Source organism: Bos indicus x Bos taurus, chromosome 25 (genome assembly GCF_003369695.1).
Source record: "Bos indicus x Bos taurus breed Angus x Brahman F1 hybrid chromosome 25, Bos_hybrid_MaternalHap_v2.0, whole genome shotgun sequence".
Classification (NCBI taxonomy): domain Eukaryota; kingdom Metazoa; phylum Chordata; class Mammalia; order Artiodactyla; family Bovidae; genus Bos; species Bos indicus x Bos taurus.
In genome coordinates this window covers 33834363-33855822 of record NC_040100.1, presented here as the reverse complement: position 1 = coordinate 33855822, position 21460 = coordinate 33834363, and the positions used below count along the sequence as shown (strand labels likewise).

General features: G+C 44.7%; 1 protein-coding gene across 2 annotated transcripts in view; it reads right to left on the bottom strand.

The window, feature by feature from the left end:
* GRIN2A (glutamate ionotropic receptor NMDA type subunit 2A) overlaps positions 1-21460 on the bottom strand; it is a 452790-nt gene that overhangs the window by 180379 nt on the left and 250951 nt on the right. For both annotated transcript variants that reach the window (XR_003508663.1, XM_027527304.1), the window contains exon 4: positions 15228-15820. Coding sequence is in view for 1 of the 2 variants with exons in the window: in XM_027527304.1 (XP_027383105.1) it covers positions 15228-15820 (593 nt within the window). In the remaining variant the exon portion in view is untranslated. The remainder of the gene's footprint in view (positions 1-15227; positions 15821-21460) is intronic.

Genomic DNA, 21460 nt, shown 5'->3' with positions numbered 1-21460 from the left:
CCACCATCACCACGATCATCATCATCATCATAACCACCATCATAACCACCATCACCACCATCATCACCACCACCATCATCACCATATCATCACCATCACCATCATTATCACCACCATCATTACCATCATCACCACCATCACCACCATCATCACCATCATCAGTACCAGCACATGACTATTATTAATCATAAAGGACCTGTAAGGAAAGAGGACTGATTCTTTGGAGCAACACATCTGGGTCTGAGAGAAAGAAAACTCAGGCTCAGCATGTCCTTGCCATTAGCCAGCCTCTCAATAGTGAAAAAAATGAACCCTGAGTCTTCCAAGCCTCACTTTCCTCATCTGTAATAAAGCATAGAGAACTAATTTATAATTTTAATGTTGTAACACCAGTTGAAAATAATTTGTTACAACTAATAATATATTTTATGAATCCGAGCCATAAAGAAGAAAAATCAGATTCGAACCATAGACTTTACGAGATTTAGATAATAAACTGATATTTTCAGCAATGATCCTTAAGAACTGGCAAGATTTCCATCAGACTCCCTCGTTTGCTGTTTATTTGACAAATTTCAGCAGATTGTAGAAAAGCAGGAAACATACCCCACACCCCTACCAGAAAAATATTTTCTTCAAGTTTTATTGAAGAACATCTACAAATTGGTCCAATCAGATGAGTGGAACTCTCCTTGGATAATTCACTAAGTTCTTGTCTTGGGAAAGCCACTTGGCAGAAACAACTCAAATTCTCACCTGTAAGTTGAATAGAGAAGTAGGTTTATGACCTATGGCCATATAAAATGACCACTCAGTACCAGAGGTGATTCTTCTAAGTGAGATATGAAAACTATTTTTTTTTGTGTGTGCAACCTGAAGGACTGTAGCCTGCCAGGCCCCTCCGTCCATGGGATTTTCCAGGCATGAGTACTGGAGTTGAAAACTTTTTATCATCACTCATTTGAATATCTGCCAGTCTTAAGGTTCCTCAAGGTCTTGTTTGGCAATGCTTATAAATAATGATGATTATGATAAAATTAATAAAATAAATATATGATATCTTATGATAAAATAAAACACTTAAAGAAACTACGGAGGTGATATGAATAAGTAGTCCAGGTGGGGCCTAAGATGAATTGGGCAGGCCCTTCTTGATCTAAAGGTCAGATCTTGTGTCCAGTTTACCATCTCCAAATAAGAAGAAGGTTCTGGTACAAGAGGGTGGTGGCTTTCTTTAAACACTTTCACCCATGGATACTTTAAGTCTACAGTTATGGAGCAATTCTTTCTGAAAGAAATCCAGAAACCAGCTGAGCAACTCCTATACATCAAGTGAATAAGAAAATGTGTGTGTGCTAAGTTGCTTCAGTCATGTCCGACTCTTTGTGACCACGTGGACTACAGCCCGCCAGGCCCCTCTGTCCATGGATTTCTCCAGGCAAGAATACTGGAGTGAGTTGCCATGCCCTCCTCCAGGGGTCTACCTGACCCAGGGATTGAACTCGCATTTCCTATGTCTCCTGCATTGGCAGGCAGATTCTTTACCCCTAGCACCACCCAGGAAGCCCGAATAAGAAAATACCCACTCCACATCCAAATGGGTACAAAAGGCGGAGATACTTTCTTGTCATATACTCCACCCACAGCACAGTGATACACAGTCAAGAAAGCAGATTCCAGCTTCTCCCTGAAGAGTGAACGGTTTGGAAGCCCAACATCTAAAGCCCCAACTTTTAAGACTTCCAGATAGGAATGTGGGATTATCATTATCAGCTTTTCATAGTTTTTAAGACTAGCTAAAAATATAATTTTTTTGTGAAGTCTTCCAGGTTTAAAATGTTGGGATTTATTCCACTTTTGAAAAGAGTAAAGACATTCAAGTCAAAAAAGAAATATCACAACTTCAAGTTAACTTGCAACCTTTTAAAATAGTAGCACATAGACTTCTCTGGTGGTCCAGTGGTTAAGACTCTATGTTTCCAATGCAGGGGGTACAGGTTTGATCCCTGGTCAAGGAACTAAGATCCCACATGCTATGCCAAAAAATAAAAAATAAAGGAGGATAATGGAGTTCAGATAAGAAAAAAAATAGATTTGAATTTTGACTTCATTTCATATTAACTATGTGACCTTGGTCTCTGGGGACCATAACTTATCTGATCCCCTGTTTCCTTATCTGTAATATGAGTTATGATTTATAATTGACCAGCTGGTAATCTATCCAGCATCCGTTTGCCTTTTCCTCATTCTTAAATGTTGCTGTTGTTCAGTCGCTAAGTTGTGATCAACTCTTTGTGACTGCAAAGACTGCAAGATGCCAGGCTTCCTGGGTCCTTCACCATCTCCTGGAGTTTGCTCAAACACATGTCCGTTGAGTCGGTGATGCCATGCAACCCCCTCATCTTCTGTTACGCCCTTCTCCTTCTGCCCTCAATCTTTCCCTACATCAGTCTTTTTCAATGAGAAATCACATTTGTTGAGACTTCATGTTTCCTGTAAGAATCCATGGAACTTGCAGGAATGGAAGCTTACCCTGTCTTAGTTCTAAGAGTAGGTCTGGTTTGGTGTGACCTAAATGAAGAAGAACTAAAGAGCCTCTTGATGAAAGTGAAAAAGGAGAGTGAAAAAGTGGCTTAAAACTAAACATTCAAAAAACTAAGATCATGGCATCTAGTCCCATTACTTTATGGCAAATAGATGGGGAAACAATGGAAACAGTGAGAGACTTTATTTTGGGGGGCTCCAAAATCCCTGCAGATGGTGACTGCACCCATGAAATTAAAAGATGCTTGCTCCTTGGAAGAAAAGCTATGACAAACCTAGACAGCATATTAAAAAGCAGAGACATCACTAGGCCGACAAAGGTCCATCTAGTCAAAGGTATGGTTTTTCCAGTAGTCATGTATGGATGTGAGAGTTGGACCATAAAGAAAGCTGAGCACTGAAGAATTGATGCTTTTAAACTGTGGTGTTGGAGAAGACTCTTGAGAGTCCCTTGGACTACAAGGAGATCCAACAAGTCCATCCTAAAGGAAATCAGTCCTGAATATTCATTGGAAGGACTGATGCGGAAGTTGAAGCTCCAGTACTTTGGCAACCTGATGTGAAGAACTGACTCGTTGGAAAGGACCCTGATGCTGGGAAAGACTAAAGGCAGGAGAAGGGGATGACAGAGGATAAGATGGTTGGATGGCTTCACCAACTCAATGGACATGAGTTTGAGCAAGTTCTGGGAGTTTGTGATGGACAGAGAAGCCTGGCGTGCTGCAGTCCATGGGGTTGCAAAGAATCAGACATGACTGAGCGACTGAACTGAATCCTATTTGACCTCTCAGGGACTGGGTCAGCAGTCCAGAATTAACCTGGTCAGTATACAGCATTTTGAAAATGGCTATTAAAGGTGGCCACAAGACCTAATGCGGTCATGAACAAGGAAGTCATCCAAGGTGCTTCTGACAGCAAACTTAAGGTCATGAAGGAGGCAGTCTGAGATCAAGGACTATACACCTCAAAGAGCAGTCAGGAGATCACAGGGAAAAGAACCAGAACCTTGACCATACTGTACCTGAAGTCCATCCTGTCTCTGGGATTCCAATCAAATAACTCAATCACATAACTAATCACATAACTAATTTTAGTTGATTATTACTTGCTGCAAAAGCATCCTAACTCACACCTAAGGACTAAAGATAATGTATGTGAAGTGACTGGTCACACCTAAGGATTAAAGATAATGCATTTAAAGTGGCTGGCACATAGGAGGCACTAAATACATGAGAGGTTTTATCATTAGAGTATGTCAACATTTCCATTATATCTGATTTTAAAATATATATGCTTCCACCTTATGCCTCCCCACGTCACCTTTCGTAACCATGTTTGTTTTCTATGCTTGTGGGTCTCATTTTGTATCACCTTTTTAGATTTCACATTTGATATCATATTTATCTTTCTCTGTCTCATTTATATCACTTAGTGTGGTGATCTCTAGGTCTTTCCATGTTGCTGCAGATGGAACAAAAAGGTCCTATTGCATAGCACAGGAAACTATATTCAACATCTTGTAATAGCCTATAATGGAAAGGAATCTGAAAGGAATATATACATATAACTGAATCACTGTGCTCTACACCAGAAATTAATACATCATAGTGAAAGTGAAAGTTGCTCAGTCAGGTCCAACTCATTGTGACCCCATGGACTATACAGTCCATGGCATTCTCCAGGCTGGAATACTGGAGTGGGTAGCCTTTCCCTTCTCCAGGGGATCTTCGCAACCCAGGAATCAAACCCAGGTCTCCCGCATTGTAGGCAGATTCTTTAACAGCTGAGCCACATGGGAAGCCCCTAACACATCATAAATCAACTCTATTTCAATAAATATATATATGCCTCCATAATGTAACTTAATGAAACTTGAAGTTCCCCTTTTCTCTCCCCTCAACATATAGCAATGTATTAATAAAACTGTTACGAAGTTCTTTGCTTAATAGGGATGGAAATGAAAAGGAAATGAGCTTGAGTCTCAGGAGAGGGGTCCTCCAACCATGTAGAAGACTGCGTGATATATGTTTATTCCTGTGTTTCAATAGAATTTAATCAGACGAAGCAAATCTGTAAGAACTGGCTACGGGGATCTGGCCAAGAGCACACCAGACCATAAGCAGATCAGCCAGTTCATTCACCAAACTTTGGGGCCTGTGTGGAAATGTGGCTGGCCTCCCCACCCACGCAGAAGCTAGCGAGCATCGCCAAGCTGACAGTGACTCCTTCATCCCTGGGATCCATGCCACACTTGGAGGCACCAAGAGTCTGCACGGGGGCTCAGTCACACCTGCAGGCAGGCAGCGTCCACACGGAGGCAATAGAAGGGGGAGGCAGAGGACATGGGGAGAGGTCTGTTCTGGCTGTCTAGCTCCCACCTGGAAGGAGTAACTGGGTGGGCTTCTGCCCTACATACCAGGAGGAGGTGCAGAGACAGATACCCTTCCAGGAAAGAAAGCAAAGAACAGCTTATAAATGGACTGGCCCTTCACACTGCACCATATGCTCCTCCCTGGTGGTGGACAGGATTTTTAACTCGTTTTGTGTGGCATCGGATGTTTTCCAGATCATGTCAAGAATGAAACAAAAGCAGAGGTTTTTCCCAGCCTCTTCCTGAGTGTGACCTCCTCATTGCTCTGGATCCAAAAGCTTGGCCCACCATCTGTGTCATGGTTCCAGCCTAGTCCAGTCCTGGTTCCCTTTAACCGAAAGCATTTCCTGCTCTGATGATCTTCCAGACAGTTCATTATGAGATAAATTTTACTTCTTCCATGTATTGATTAAAACTATTGGTGTGTGTATGCGTGCTAAGTCGCTTCAGTCGTGTCCGACTCTTTGCGACCCTGCCAGGCTCCTCTGTCCATGGGATCCTCCAGGAAAGAATACTGGAGTGGGTTGCCATGCCCTCCTCCAGGGGATCTTCCCCACTCAGGGATCAAACTGTAGTCTCTTACGTCTCCTGAATTGGCAGGTGAGTTCTTTACCACTAGTGCCACCCGGGAAGCCAAAACTATTGGTATGATTATTTAACCCTCCTAGGTTGTGCTAAGCCCAGGTAGATTAGAAATGGCTATGGACTATAGGTCTTTGGAAGGTCTGTGGCTCCTATAGCCATGTCTAGGAGTTGGACATGACTGAGTGACTGAACAACAACAAAGCATATAGCAGATACAATGACACCCTACTCCAGTACTCTTGCCTGGAGAATCCCAGAGACAGGGGAGCCTGGTGGGCTGCCGTCTATGGGGTTACACAGAGTCGGACACTACTGATGCGACTTAGCAGCAGCAGCAGCATACAGACACCCACCAGGCTATGCAACAAAATCAAGGCTGGAAATAGAGAGTCTCCAAAGGTGGATGGCAGCTGAAATTCACAGCTCAATTTGTTTTCTCCAGTGTTCTCCTTCCCCTAGGGGATGATTTACCAATTAATGTTGGAACCTGCTCCCACCTCTGAGTCTTCACTCCCCCCTAGGTGATGTCATCCAATTCTGGGGCTCTAACCGCCGTCAGTAAGCTCAAAACCTCTGTGTTGTATTTACAGCCTGAACTCAGACTCGTCTCTCCAATTGCCTGCTTGAGATTGCCATCTGGATGTCTCCAAGGTATGTTCAATTGAACGTGTCTGAAATTAGATGCCATTCCTGGCTCACTCTCCCCCAACTTATTTCTTCTCCAATTTTGTAAAAGGTACCGCCATCTATTCAGTGGTACAAGTGAAAAGATAATATTGTAGCTCTTCTACCACTTCATAGTCATCCATCATGTTTTATTAATTTTACTTCCAAAACAGGCATAACCCCACCCACTTGTCTCTGAACCCACAGACTTACAGAGATTCACGTTACGGTCTCATAACTGGTCCCTTTGCTTACACGTCAAGACCCCTTGCCCCCAACATACTCTCTGTCATCAGGCACCAGAGTACTGAAGATGGTGCTTTTCTTTGCATTATCTTTTCACAGAAGAGAGCCACAGCAAATCATTAGTATACGTCACCAAATTAACAAGTTTCAAAACGAAACCTTCCCTAGTATTCAACCTTGGAGGAAAAAGATCAATATATATATATTGTGTTGGCAGCCTGGCTCCAGAATCTAAAAATTTGCATCTGATATAAGGCAAATTTGAACAATATTTATGCTTTATGTGTGACCCCAAAACATTTCAAACCACCTTTCCCTCAAGGTAAAGTTACGGACGATTTCTGATCCTTTCTAGCTGCCAGCATCAGGCTTCCACCATTTGTCGAGCTATTCATTGGATGCCAATTGGAAATGATTGACTTGCACTGCAGGGCTGGCATACGGCACTCTTGACTTCCAGCCAGAAAACAGAGAGGGCCATGTTCCAGGAGAGATGCCACAAACAGAGATGATGCTGAAGAGAGGCTGTTGACTTCGCTCTCTGACTGAATGCCCAGGGGGCACAGCCCACCTTTTGTGGGTCCATCAGGCCACAAGAGGTGTTAGATCAAGCTGTGCATTTGGCCCTGGAGAAGGAGGAAAATTAACATCTGCATGGTGCCAACTCCATCCTAGGTGCTTGGCTAAATATATTACATGGATTTAAATGTTACCTTAATCCTCTGTGGTTGGAATCATTTCTGTATATACTCAGGGAAATGGAGGCTCAAAGATGTTAAGTAACTTGCCAGAGACAACCTTCTCTGAGTCCAGGAAATGGTTTGAACATAGCACTATCCAGAACCACATTCCACAGTCACGTGTCTGTGTGTGCTAAGTCGCTTCAGTCACATCCTTCTCTTTGCTAACCTGTGTACTGCAGCCCACCAGGCTCCTCTGTCCATGGGATTCTCCAGGTAAGAATAGTGGAGTGGGTTGACATGCCCTCCTTCAGGGGATCTTCCTGACCCATGGATCGAACCTCATCTCTTCTGTCTACTGCATTGGCAGGCAGGTCCTTTACTACTAGCGCTATCTGGGAAGCCTGCAAAGTCACATAGCCTTGTGGAATATGCTTTGGGTTCTCAATTTGGCACATGGCTGCAGGATTCTCTCACTGCATATCTCTTTGAGGCTCAGCTTTTTTCCCCATCCCTGAATCCAGACTCCCAATCAGATTTACAGCACAGGCCCAGAGGATGGTCTGGTCTCTTGGGTGCCTGGTGTCACTGCCAGAAATGTTTGTTGACCATACAGTGATCCCACAGATAAATATTTGCAGAGAGTTATCACATTCGCCCAGGGAAGTTATAACTCTGGTCAAGCTCAGAGAATTAACTGAGCAGGCTCCTTTATTGGCATTTAAAAAAGAAACCAACAGTGATAATTCTGATTATCAAATAAAAATATGCCAACCAGGTTCAGCTCAGTCTCTTAATGGGTCATTAAACCTGCAGCTTTTCCTATGGTTATTTTAGAAAGGAAGATTGAAAAAAGTATCAAATGTAACTTGGATATGAGTTAAACTCACTCTCCCTTATATATCTTCCTTCCATTTCCCTTCCTGTCAGGGTGATAATTTACAATCTTGTTGCTTCTTAAAGCAGAAACTGGACTTCATAAATCAGGAAGTCAATGCAAAACACATAAGTGGTCAAGCCAGGTATCATTAATTAAAGTCAAATAACTTCCCTTCAATACTAATTCATAACTCGTCCAAGAGAAGATTTTTTGTTGCCTTGGTTTGAGCTATAGATCTACCTGAGCAGTTCTATTTGACTTTCAGTGTAGTAACATCTCCACATCCTCCTCCCCTAACTGAAATGGGAGCCCTAGGACACAGAGGCATAACTCGATCGGCAAGAAACGAGATTGAAATACACCTCCATTTCTCTCTTTCCTGTCTGTGTACAGCTTGCAGTATAATAAGCAAAAGTTAAAGTAATAACAATGATCATCACTGTCATAAGAAGAAGACAACAATGACTTTACAGTTATTTGTGAAGTACCACCTCCATGTGGGGCTTCCCTGGTAGCTCAGTGGTAAAAGAATCTGCCTGCCAATGCAGGAGATGCAGGTTCTATCCCTGGGTCAGGACGATCCCCTGGAGCAGGAAATGGCAACCACTCTAGTACGCTTGCCTGGGAAATCCCATGGACAAAGGAGCCTGAGGGGCTACAGTCTATGGTGTCACAAAGGGTCGGGCATGACTTAGTGACTGAATAACAACTACTACTATATGCCAGGCACAATGATGAGTGCTTTACATATATACTTTCATTTAATTCTACTACAATACAAAGAAATGACTCCCCCCACCACCTCGCACACACAGAGGCTTTTTTTTTTCTAAACCTGAGTTCAGAGCACTTAGGCTTCCCTGGTGGCTCAGAGGTTAAAAGCGTCTGCCTGCAATGCGGGAGACCTGGGTTTGATCCCTGGGTCGGGAAGATCCCCTGGAGAAGGAAATGGCAACCCACTCCAGTATTCTTGCCTGGACAATCCCATGGATGGAGGAGCCTGGTGGGCTACAGTCCACGGGGTCGCAAAGAGTCGGATACAACTGAGAGACTTCACTTTCACTTTCAGAGCACTTAGTAACTAATACTTGGTAAATATGTGGCTAATTCAAAACCAAGTTGGCAATTATCCTTCTCATGAATTTTTCTCTCCTCCACATTACCCTTCTTCCCACTAGTGTTCTTCACAGCATTCCTCCAAAGGTAATCCTCTGGCAAGAGCACTCAGGTCTTAAAAACACCCTCCATCTCCCTTCTATGACCTCCTCCTCAATAAATGTAAAATGTGTCCCCTCCAAAGTGGATGAGGAAACACACAAATGTGCACACACTGAATCAATAGTAGTAATCTTTTATCCCAGGAGTGGGAAATGGCAATCCACTCCGGTATTCTTGCCTGGAGAATCCCAAGGACAGAGGAGCCTGATGGGCTACAGTCCATGGGGTCACAAAGAGTTGGACACAACTGAGTGCACACACACACAGAAGCATTTACAGATCGCTTTCCATATGCCAGGCTCTAGGTTAAGAAACAAAACTTTTCCTATCCCCATGTCACATCTGAGGGAGCAGACTTGGAGGAATCGAGCGACCTGCTCAGAGTCCCAGATCCAGGAGAGTTCAGATCAGAGATCCATACACAGGTAGCCTGGCTCCAGCGTCCACACTCTTAACTGTGATCTCGTGCCCTTTCCTGGGGCCCCTGCTGCTACTGCTAAGTCGCTTCAGTCATGTCCGACTCTGTGCGACCCCATAGACGGCAGCCCACCAGGCCCCACCGTCCCTGGGATTCTCCAGGCAAGAACACTGGAGTGGGTTGCCATTTCCTCCTCCAATGCATGAAAGTGAAAAGTGAAAGTGAAGTCACCCAGTCGTGTCCGACTCTTAGCGACCCCATGGACTGCAGCCTACCAGGCTCCTCCATTCATGGGATTTTCCAAGCAAGAGTACTGGAGTGGGTTGCCATTGCCTTCTCCTGGGGCCCCACCCACTAGCAAACCAGAGACATTGTCAGGACAGGACAGGACAAAGCAGCCTAGGTTCTGTGCCCACGAAACAGGTAACGGTTTACCTTCACAGCTCCAGGAGTTGCCAGCAATGTGCTCTGTGCTTGGCGAAGGAACAGATGTTTAGCAACTTTGCAGCAGCAAGGCACAGGTTACGTAACATGGCGGAGCTATTTTTGAACTTTGGAAAATGCTGACTGTTCTTTTCCAAGTGCCATCTCTAAAACCAGGAATATTAAACATCAGGAACAGTTCCCCTTTTCCCCACTATTTTTTTCCTGAAACCAGAACTGACACAGGTCCACAGTGGGGTCATTAACCCAGCAAACAGTCTTCTATACCTGGGCCAGCACCATCAGCAGTGAACAACTGCACAGTATCCTAACGACCCAAACTCTGTGCGTCAGACCACCAGCGATGTCCATGAGGACCACCAGAAGACGTGCCTAGTTAGACCCAAGGTGTCAAACTCAACCAGTCAAAGCAGGACCCCCAGTCCCTCAGCACCTCACCATGAAACCATCATGGATGACTTTACCTGAACCTCTTCGGAAGCTAGTTTGCCTTCTCCTCACTACGGAGTGGGAGTGATGAGAGCTATTTGTTTACAGTTGCTTTGCAAACTAAGCCTTTTTCCTCTAGTTGAAAATGTAACTTTCAAAGCCCAAAGCAAGAACTCCTAAATCTGGAGTCATGGGCTTGCACTGAACACGGTGATGGGTCTGAATCAAGATGCAGACACATGTGTTCTCTGCTAAAAGTGAAAGTCACTCAGTTGTGTCTGACTCTTTATGGCCCCATCGACTGTAGCCCTGCCAGGCTCCTCTGTCCATGGGATTCTCCAGCTATTCCCTTCTCCACAGGATCTTCCCAACCCAGGGATCAAACCTAGGTCTCCTGAATTGCAGGCAGATTCTTTACTGTCTGAGCCACCAGGGAAGCCCGTGTTCTCTGTTACCCAGATCGAAGATTCCTTACTGTCAACAACCCAAATGTCCATCAAAGGGGGATGATTAACTTAAAGATGGAACACATAAAACAGAATACAAAAAAAGCAACGAAGATGAATATGCTAGAATTCTATGTGTCCTCATAGACCATGCTTGAGCCATAAGGTGGAGGTAAAGGAAATTCCAATGTATCAGATACCACTTATATATATATTTTTTTTTCACTTATATATATTAAAAAGAGCTATCCATCACATCTAAGGCTTCCCAGGTGGCACTCATGGTAAAGAATCCGCTTGCCAATGCAGGAGATACAAGTTCAATCCCTGGGTTAGGAAGATTCCCTGGAGGAGGAAATGGAAACCCACTCCAGTATTCTTGTCTGAAAAATTCCATGGACAAGAGGAGCCTGGCAGGCTCCAGTCCATGGGGTCACAAAGAATCGGACATGACTGAGCAACTGAGGGCACACATACATTAGGTCTAAGGTCGTACATATGTCTACATCAAAGCTTCAAAACATGTGCATGGATTTGGTTACATGCCAGATTCATTCTGGTGTTTTTCTGTTTTTCTCTCCCATGGCGAGAAAGGGAGAAAGGTATAAGCAGGACTTCTACCTGATCAGTACTGTGTTATTTCTTTTAAACACGTGAAACAGATATGACATGTTCACTTCCTTCTCTGGCTCGAGTATGGGGGTAGGTGTTTCATCAGACTCTACTTTTTGATACTATTCTCTCCTTAAAAAAAAAAAAAGAGTCCTTGTTACCTAACCCTGGGCTTGGTGGCTCAGATGGTAAAGAGTCTGCTTGCAATGTAGGAGACTCAGGTTCCATCCCTGGGTGGGGAAGGTCCCTTGGAGAAGGGAATGGCTACCCACTCTAGTATTCTTGCCTGGAGAATCCCATGGACAGAGGAGCCTGGCAGGCTACAGTCCATGGGGTTGCAAAGAGTTGGACACAAATGAGTGACTAACACTTCCACTTTAACTTGTTACCTGAGGTTGTCTTTAGACAAATTTCTCCACCTTCATCAGACTGTACATTCTTTAAGTTGTATGCTAATTCATGTGTGATTCTGGAGGCTAACACATGGTTCTCTGGATAGAAGGAGTGATGGATGGAAGACAGAGATATAGTGCCCTTAACCCCTTCCCTAAAAACCACCTTCTTGGGACTCTCTCCAGCTGCTAGTCCTTGCCTTGCCTGGAAAGGTCCCAGTTTCTGGAATGGGTTTAATAAACGCTGGGCCAGTCGGGAAGTGTGGCAAGGACCCCAAACACTTGCCTGAGCGTCGCATGTGAACTGAACCCTCTGGTGCTCCTTGGGTAGAGAGATGTTTTATTAAACACCAGGCTGTGGATGACGGCTCACTGCACTTAATGCATTACTTCTCTGGGGCTGAAATACCACCTACAACATTGCTGCATTCAAAGCATGACTCCTGGAAATAGCAGGCCAGCATTTCAGAGCAGTAGGATTTTTTTTTTTTAAGAAATGGAATTCAGGGTGGTCACTGGAGAGAGTATTTGACTGTCTTGCCAATTATCCTTCTCAAATTCCTTTTCCTGTATATGTTATATTTCAATTGCCCTACAATTGAGTTATGTTTCCATCAGAATCATACAAATATTCCAGCTGCAGGGCACTTATGATGGAAAGTAAGAATTCATTAGCGCAGCCCTTGTCTTGGGCTGGCAGCAATCCTGACTCTGTAACATGCTCCTATGCTTCACACCAATTTATCTGAGTTCCTTCCTGATACCTGGGCAATTATTTAAAATGCTGAAAATAGCAATGTAGAAGCAAGATTGTTAAAGAGGGAAAGAAGATAGGGGAAGGGAAATCTTCAAAGGACCATGATTTCTTAACCCAAGAGTTTGCTTTTCAGGTAAATGTCAATTTCAGGTAAAATCTTTAAACCATCACACACACACACACACACACACACACACATACACATCTAGCCCCAGACCAGAAATTATTTCTGAACTGTAGCAGATTTAAAGTCCTAAAACCTTCCAGAGACATTTTAGTGTTACTCTCTCCATTGAGCCTGACTCTTTGCAATCCCATGGACTGTAGCCTGCCAGGCTCTTTGGTTCATGGAATTCTATAGGCAAGAATACTGGAGTAGGTAGCGATTTCCATCTCCAAGGGATCTTCCTGACCCAGGGATCAAACCTGGATCTCCCACATTTCAGGCAGATTCTTTACCATCTGAACCACCAGGGAAGCCTGAGACATTTTAGAGAGATGTCTTATTCTTTGGGTAATAAACTCGCAGACTCTGTGGACTGTAATTTCTGATGACCAAAACAATTTCACTGCTCACGCTGACAATCATTAAGTAATTGCCAGGTGCTTAGCATTTGTGCTAAGCAGCACTTTTCATGCATCACCTCATGTAATACTCGTGACAACCCCTAGAACATTGGTTCTCAAGGCATGTTCTCCAGATCGACAACATCAGCATAACTAGGAACTTGCTAGAACTGCAAATTCTTGGCACCTAGTCCAGAGTTACTGAGTTAGACACTCTGAGCATGGGGCCCTCCACAGGGCTATCCCATGCTTTATTTATCCAATCTTCACAATAATAGAAGTTTACGCTATGTCAGATTTTTTCCATCAGAAACAAGACACTCTGAGAGTGTCTTGTTTTAACAAGCCCACCCAGTGACTCTGATGCACATTGAAGTGTGAGAATCACTGCCTAGAAAGTAGTGTTATTATTACCACTTTGCAATGAACAATGGAGGCCCAGAAAGGTAAAATGACTGTCCGAGTTACATCGAAAGTGGATACGACAAGAATCGAAAGCCAACAAGTCTAACACCATAGCCCAGTCCCTTCATCGCGGTGCTGTCCTGCTCATTATCTAAGAAATGAGCATGGATTAAGTCAGTCAACATCAGGCAAAAACAAGCACAATGAGCGTAGGAGTGATCCTTCCAAATCTCAACAGCTGAGCCATAACGACAGCCTGCTAAGACAAACAATGGTCCTCAGAAACATAAAATTTAACTTAAATGTCCACGAAGATGGGAGTAGTTAACTAAATTATGACACAGCCACATGATGGAATACAGTGCAGCTTTAAAAGTGATGCTTGCCAAGATTTCCAACAACCTACAAAAATGCTTAGGATGTACGAAGGAAAGAAACTCACATACAAACTCCAAGACCAGGAGCACCAGTGTGGGCACTTTCCCCAAAGAGTAACATGCTGGTGAGGATGTGGGAAGACGAGTGATTTCACACGCTGCTAGAGTGAACATAAGTTATACAGTTACTGAGTGGGACAATTTGACAATAGACACTTAAAGTTTAAAATGCACACGTTCCATGACCCCAAAAGTCTAACTCTTAGAAACAACTCTAGAAAGATACTCGTACATGTATATGAAGAATCAGGTCAGGGTGATCATCACTGAAGTTTAGTTTCTAATGGAAAAAATCTGAAACAACATAAATTTCTATAATTATGAAGATTGGATAAATAAACCATGGGATAGCCCTATTGAGGAACACAATATGTAGGTTACAAGAAATGTAAATATTCCTATATCCATATATTTACATATACACATGCATACCCATATAGATCTGTTCACATGCATCTGCACATGTATGAATTCATATGTATGGTTACATACATCTGGGCTTCCCTGATGGCTCAGATGGTAAAGAATCTGCCTGCAATGCAGGAGACCCGGGTTCAAGCCCCACGTGGGGAAAATCCTCTGGAGAAGGGAATGGCTACCCACTCCAGTATTCCTGCCTGGAGAATCCCATGGACAGAGGAGCCTGTACAGTCCATGGGGTCACAGAGTCAGACACAAAGAACAGATACAAAGAGTGACTGTAGTCACTTAGTCAATACATACATCTACATATATTCACATGTTTATGTACATGTGTAGATATACACACTGATACACACATATATACACATTCATACTTAAGATATAACTATAGATAGGTGGTGGATAGATAGATAGGCACATATATAGATCTCAAGCGTAGGTTTCCAAGGTATACTGTTGAGCAAAAAAAGCCAGTTGCAGAAAACCAAGGAAGGATGCTGTTACTTAAAAATAAAAGGACATGAGAAGAGAGGAAGAGGGGAGAGGAGAACGAACAAACAAGCCAACAGATCCCACAGGTGGACATACAACATTCTCTACTCTCTACACAGTTCAGCAATGAGCATGTATGACTGTTAGTACTGAAACAAACAACCACGGCAAAACTCTGGTCCCACTTTGGGGGACAAGCAAAGAGCCCCTCTTACTGGTGCAGCGTGTGCAGGGGGGCCTCCAGCTTCTCCGTCTGCCCGTAGCAGCTGGCCTTGGCCTCGGGGATGTAGGAGAACTTGTCCAACATGGAAGACGCGGCCGTGGTCAGGATGCCCAGCCCGTCTCGCACCCTCGCCTCCAGGCTGTAGTCCCAGTCGTCGTAGGAGACGGAAATGAGTCCCGATGGAAACTCTTTGGGGATGAGCTCCGTGTTCCCGGAGACCAAGCTGGGCACGATCCAGAAGAAATCATACCCAGTGAGGCCGAGGGAGCGGGCCTCGCTCAGGATGAGAACCGCCTCGTCTTTGGAACAGTAGAGCAAGATGACGGAAGAGTGGATCTTCTTCAGCTGGACTTGCGTCTTTGCGTCCTCGAAGGACGTGTCCAGCGTGATCACGTTCTGCATGTCCCAGCCCACAAAGCTGTTGTCCACCGTGGTCTTGATGAAGCTGATGAAGTCCCTGTAGCCAGGGAAGATGGTGGTCACCAGGGAGAAGACATGCCAGTCGTAATCCTGCATGATCTTCAGCATGACCGTGGCTTGCTGCTGGATGGACGCTCCAAATTGGAAGAAGGTAGACGTCGGATCCTGCCAAGGGGTGAAAAGAAAGCAAAACAGCAGATGAGGCAGAAGGCAGCTTACGTATGACCATCTGTCTTAGTAGTTCCTTCCTAGAAGTGAGGGGAAATCACATGCCTGTTCATTCGCAAACATTCCTGATCACCTACTATAGGCCAAGCTCTGGAATAGATACTGGAAACGCAGAGATGAAGGAGGTCCCTGAACTTGGAGCCCAGAGCCTGTAACAGTGAAGGACATCTGTGAATTTGCCAGCTTCACTGTCTACCAGTTCATCTCACCACCAACCCTTTGGGTCCCCAAACACCACCTGACCCCTAGACTCAGGACTTGAAAATAAAGCTGGCAGAAGTAAAACAACACCAGGAGATAGGGGGAGCTTTGTGATGACAGACTTGGAGCACCTGGAGTCCGTCATGTCTGGAGCCAATTACTCTAGACCTGCTGGTTATGTAAGCCACACTTAAACTAATCTGAGCAAGGTTTCAGTCAATTGAACTTTAGATTCCTGTGAAATATGGACTGTGATAAACACCAGGTGGACATCTCTCTGTTCAATCAATAAATATTTGCTGATCACCTAATTACATGGCAACAGCATGTTAGCGCTTGACACACATGGTCTCTGCCTTCATAGACATGGAATAAAAGTGAGGAAGAGTAACTTCAATGAACTGATTGCTCAGAGAGGCATAAGGAGACACTGAAGTTTCAAAAGAGGCAAGCCAGTGGACAGTGTAGTCAGAGGAGCCCTGGGGATACATCTTGACTGTTTCAGGAGCTGGAGATAAATGGGTGATGGCCTGTGATGTAGGGGGATGAGATGATGTTGAAGAGCTTGGCAGAAACCCTATCACATACAGCCTCAGGAGCCGTGTTAGATCTTATTCTGAGCATAAGGGTGAGTGCCTGAATGTTTACCCTGGAAAGTGACATGGTTACTTGTGTTGGGTTAAAGGGTCCCTCATAGTCCTAACGTCTCCCCAAGTCATGACCCTGATCATGAGAGCAAATATCCATTTAGAAAAAGAACAAGTGACGCACACATTTGTGCCATTTCCAAACCGTTAATTCGTCAGATTTCTGTGATGATCCTGTGAGGCTGATACTATGATCGGAAGGTCTGGATGCTGAACCTCCAAATACTTTGGCTATCTGATTCGAAAAGCCAACTCATTGGAAAAGACCCTGATGCTGGGAAAGATTGAGGGCAGGAGGAAAAGGGGGCGACAGAGGATGAGATGGTTGGATGGCATCACTCACTCAATGGACATGAGTTTGAGCAAATTCCGAGAGATGGTGAAGGACAGGGAAGCCTGGAGTGCTGCAGTCCATGGGGTCCAAAGAGTCAGACACGACTGAGCGACTGAACGACGACAACAACTGTTGGCAGTGGCAAATGAGCCTCAGGATAGTCCATGGCGAGTCAGCACCCAAACTCAGGTTTTGGCTCAACTTCCTGCCCTCCTCCCAAAATACCACCACTGGGATCACTGAAGATGTGCATAAAGTAGGTGCTTAAACCATGTCATGGACCCACTGGCATGGTGGGAAAATGACGACTAAACAGAAAGTATCAATCTGTATTATAGCAAAACAGGGTCTGACAATTGTTGAGATGTATTTTTTTTCTGGGAACTGAAAGAATTTTTAGAGGAGAAGGAAATGGCAGCCCACTCCAGTATTCTTGCCTGGAGAATCCCATGGACAGAGGAGCTTGGTGGGCTACAGTCCACAGGTTTCAAAGAGTCAGACACGACTGAGCGACTTCGCTTTCACTTATCATATTGTAGCCATGCTTGCATTTTGCATTCTGTATTTACCATGTATGTTTAACACATCCTCAGTTGTACGAATATGGCAATTCCATTTCATGCATGTGTGCATGTGTGTGTCTGTGAGTAGATGATTCCATTCATGTCTTCAGAGCAATACTTTGTAGCTATGCATGTCAAGTCTTTCAATAAGTCTGCATAATTTTCCCTGAGGATGCTCACTGAATAGAAAATTTTATCCAAAAAGGCTAAAAGCTACAGTTCTTAGAATATCCCCCTTTTCCTAAAGTGCATGGTGTTTGGGGGGATAAATTGAGGGCAGCGTGGCCTGAAGGCAGAGAGAAAAACCAGAAATAAATGCCTTCTGGGTCCCTTTCAGCATTACAGTTCTATGAATTTTACCTAATTAAATCAATTAAATTGGGTAACAGATTTAAAGACTTTGGATAATTATCTTTTTCCCTACAGTAGCTTTTGGAGAAATCCAATATTCTTGGATTGACTAATCACTTTAAATCATGCCTCAACAAGGCTGCAAACTGCTTAAGGGCAGAGATTGCTGACCTCATCCGTGTCCCCAAAACCTGGCAGAAGCCCTGGCACATGACCCATCAGTAAATGGAGAATGAGGGAGTGCATGAGGGGACAGATGTGTGAATGCAGCCTAAGAGAAAAGTCCTTGATTTAGACACAGCGTGAAAGGGGAGAATTCAGTTTCTAAGCCTGCACTTTGTGTGACTCTCGAACGTCATGGGTTGGAAGGCTGTCCTGGAGAAGGAAATGGAAACTCATTCCAGTAAGCTTGCCCTGGAAATTCCATGGTTGGAAGAGCCTGGCGGGCTACAGTCCATGGGGCCACAGAGAGTTGGACATGTGGGATCTTAGTGCCCTGACTGAGGACCGAACACATGTCTCTGCATTGCAAGGTGGATTCCCAATCACTGGGCCACCAGAGAAGTCCTGGTAATTCACTCCTGACTTGAGCAGCTCAACAATTTGCCTTGTTCATGGCTGCCCGGATGAAATTTCTAAAACACTGCTATAACACACACCTCTCCTCTCCTCTGTAGTCATCAATGGCTCCCGTAGACCTATTATATTCAATTTAGACCCTCTCCTCTACCCCTTCATGCACACCAAACTTTATAGTTGAAATAGCATGGGCTCTGGGGTCTATCAGACCTGAGTTCAAGTCCTGGCTCTGCATTAACTGCTGTGTGGCCAGTCATCAGTTGCGATCCTTCGGACTGTAGCCCACTAGGCTCCTCTGTCCATGACATTTTCCAGGCAAGAATACTGGAGTGGGTTGGCATTTCCTTCTCCAGGGGATCTTCCAGACCCAGGGATCGAACCCACATCTCCTGCACTGGAGGTGGATTCTTTACTCACTGAGCCATGGGGGAAGCCCAACTAGCCATGCGACCATGGGTAACTACCTAAACTTCCTGGATCTGAGTTTCTTTGCCTATGAAATGGTCATTGTGAGCACCATCCCACAGGGCTGCTGTGAGGATAAGATGAACCAGCAGGAGTAAAAGGCTCATTTAATCCATGTCTGAGTCCCACGGTTCAGGGGCTCCCCTCCTCATCTCCTGTCCTCCCAGTGTTCCCCAATCTTTTTGGCACCAGGAACCAGTTTCATGGAAGACAATTTCCCCATGGACCAAGGACAGCGGGCATGGTTTGGGGATGATTCAAGTGCATTACATTTATTGTGCACTTTATTTCTATTATTACTACATCAGGCTCCACCTCAGATCATCAGGCATTTAGATTCCAGAGACTGGGGACCCTTACTCCTGATAAGACCACATGGACACTGCCAGAAACCTAAGTGGGTCAGATCCTTATTCTAAGTAAAAATGGGATCTCCAGGTCTGCTGACATGCTGGTTTTGTGTTCCCTCCTACATCCAAAACCAGATCATCCAGCCTGTTCATCCTGAGCCCAAGGGGCTGCACGAAGAGAAGGAAGAGATGAATGACGCTTTGGAGAGAAACCGTGGCTAACGTCCTTTACGGACCTCAGGCACCACTGCCATTTCCACTGGCATCTGAAATTTAAACTTCCAAAACCACGGTGGACCAAAGGCACTGTATACCCTTCAGAGGGATGAAAGCCAGAAGTTATTTGCAAAAGGAGACACAGACATAAAGAACAGCCTTTCGGACTCAGTGGGAGAAGAAGAAGATGGGATGATTTGAGAGCATAGCACTGAAACATCTACATGACCAGATTAAAATAGATAACCAGTGTGAGCTTGATGTATGACGCAGGGCACCCAAAGCCAGGGCTCTGTGACAACCTGGAGGGATGGGGTGGGGAGGGAGGTGGGAGGGGGATTCCCAAGAGAGAGAGGACACATGTGTACCTATGGCTGATCATCATACTGATGTATGGCAAAATCCATCACAATATTTTAAAGTAATTATCCTCCAATTAAATTAAAAAAAAAATTTTAAAAAGCATAATTGCACAATGAGGTACTGACAAGGCTCATGTTTAGCTTTGGGATTTTCACAGGTGGCTCTATGGACAGGCAGGAGGTGATGGGGGAGTCTGGCCACACGCCCGGGACCCAGCATCTGATGGGTGTGCCAAATGGTCCTTTGTTTCAAGGCCCCGCTGCACGTTCTTTCTGATTCCCACCTGGACAGCAAAGGCTGACCCCTCTGCACATCCCTCCTCCCACCATCACTCAGCATGCCCCTTTCGGGCCCCACAGATCAGTCTGACCAACGCTGGCACCGGCTCCCTTGGCAGCATGCCGCCGGGGGAGAGGAACAGATTTCAGACACCCACTTTGGTTCTGGAGCAAAAGCGGTTCCCTCCCCAAGCTCACGGCTCCGCAGAAGCAGAACAAACCGTTTCAAACAGAGTCGAGGGGCAGGGAAGTGTGGGATTATGGGTGTCTGCTTTCTACTCTGCGTTCCAGTCCTGCCGTGACTGTCATTCTAGAATGCTCCAGACCTCGCTGAGTTCCCAGGGTGAGACCTGACTCCATGGGGATCAAGGTCTGATGTTTAATAGAGTATAAAACCAACTCTCATTACACGTACCCATTTAGAGGCTATAAAGGACACCCACGCCCATTATCTCTTTGATTCTAACTATTCAGGAGATGAGGTGCTGCCAGTGGTTATAACCCTCATGGATGGCATTTCTCATAAAGACACAGGAAGAAGGGTAAATGATTTCCCTAAAATCCACATGGCCCCACGCTGACAACAGCTCACTTATTGCAAGATGTCATCCAGGCTTTCACTGCTGGCTGCACAAGAGAATCACTTGGAGAGTTAAAAAAAAAATACCAGTGTTCATGCTCCATGCCAGTCCAGCTGAAACTGAATTTCTGTGACCTGAGTATATGAACGGCAAAGCTGACATATTTGTTTTTCCTCTACCTTCTATCAGCAGCAGGGTGAGCATTGCTCACGTTAGTATCTTCAAAGCCTAGCGCCATGTCTGACACACAGTAGGGGCCCAGTAAATACTTGGTGAGAAAAATAAATGAGCAGGAAACTCATCCCCAGGAAGCAAGAGAGAACTGGCTGCTGTTGTTAACCCTGAACCCATTTCCATAGCTTATTTTCCTCTGCCTGCCATGTGGGCACAAAAACAAAAAAGCATAATCTTGCAAAAGACCCAACAAAGATCTTGAAAGATTCCTTGGGAATTTGCTTTCCGCCTGGCTAAGCCCTGATGTACTTTCTGCTCCTCTTGTTGTGTATCAACTGAGCTAGTAAGCATATTTTATTTCATTTTTAATGGATGAGAGGAAAAGTAGAAATGTCAAGCTTGAGGAGCCTGAGGATTCAGATGAATAGAATGCTCACATACATGTAAGCTGGATCTGTTTCACTAGAGGATCTCT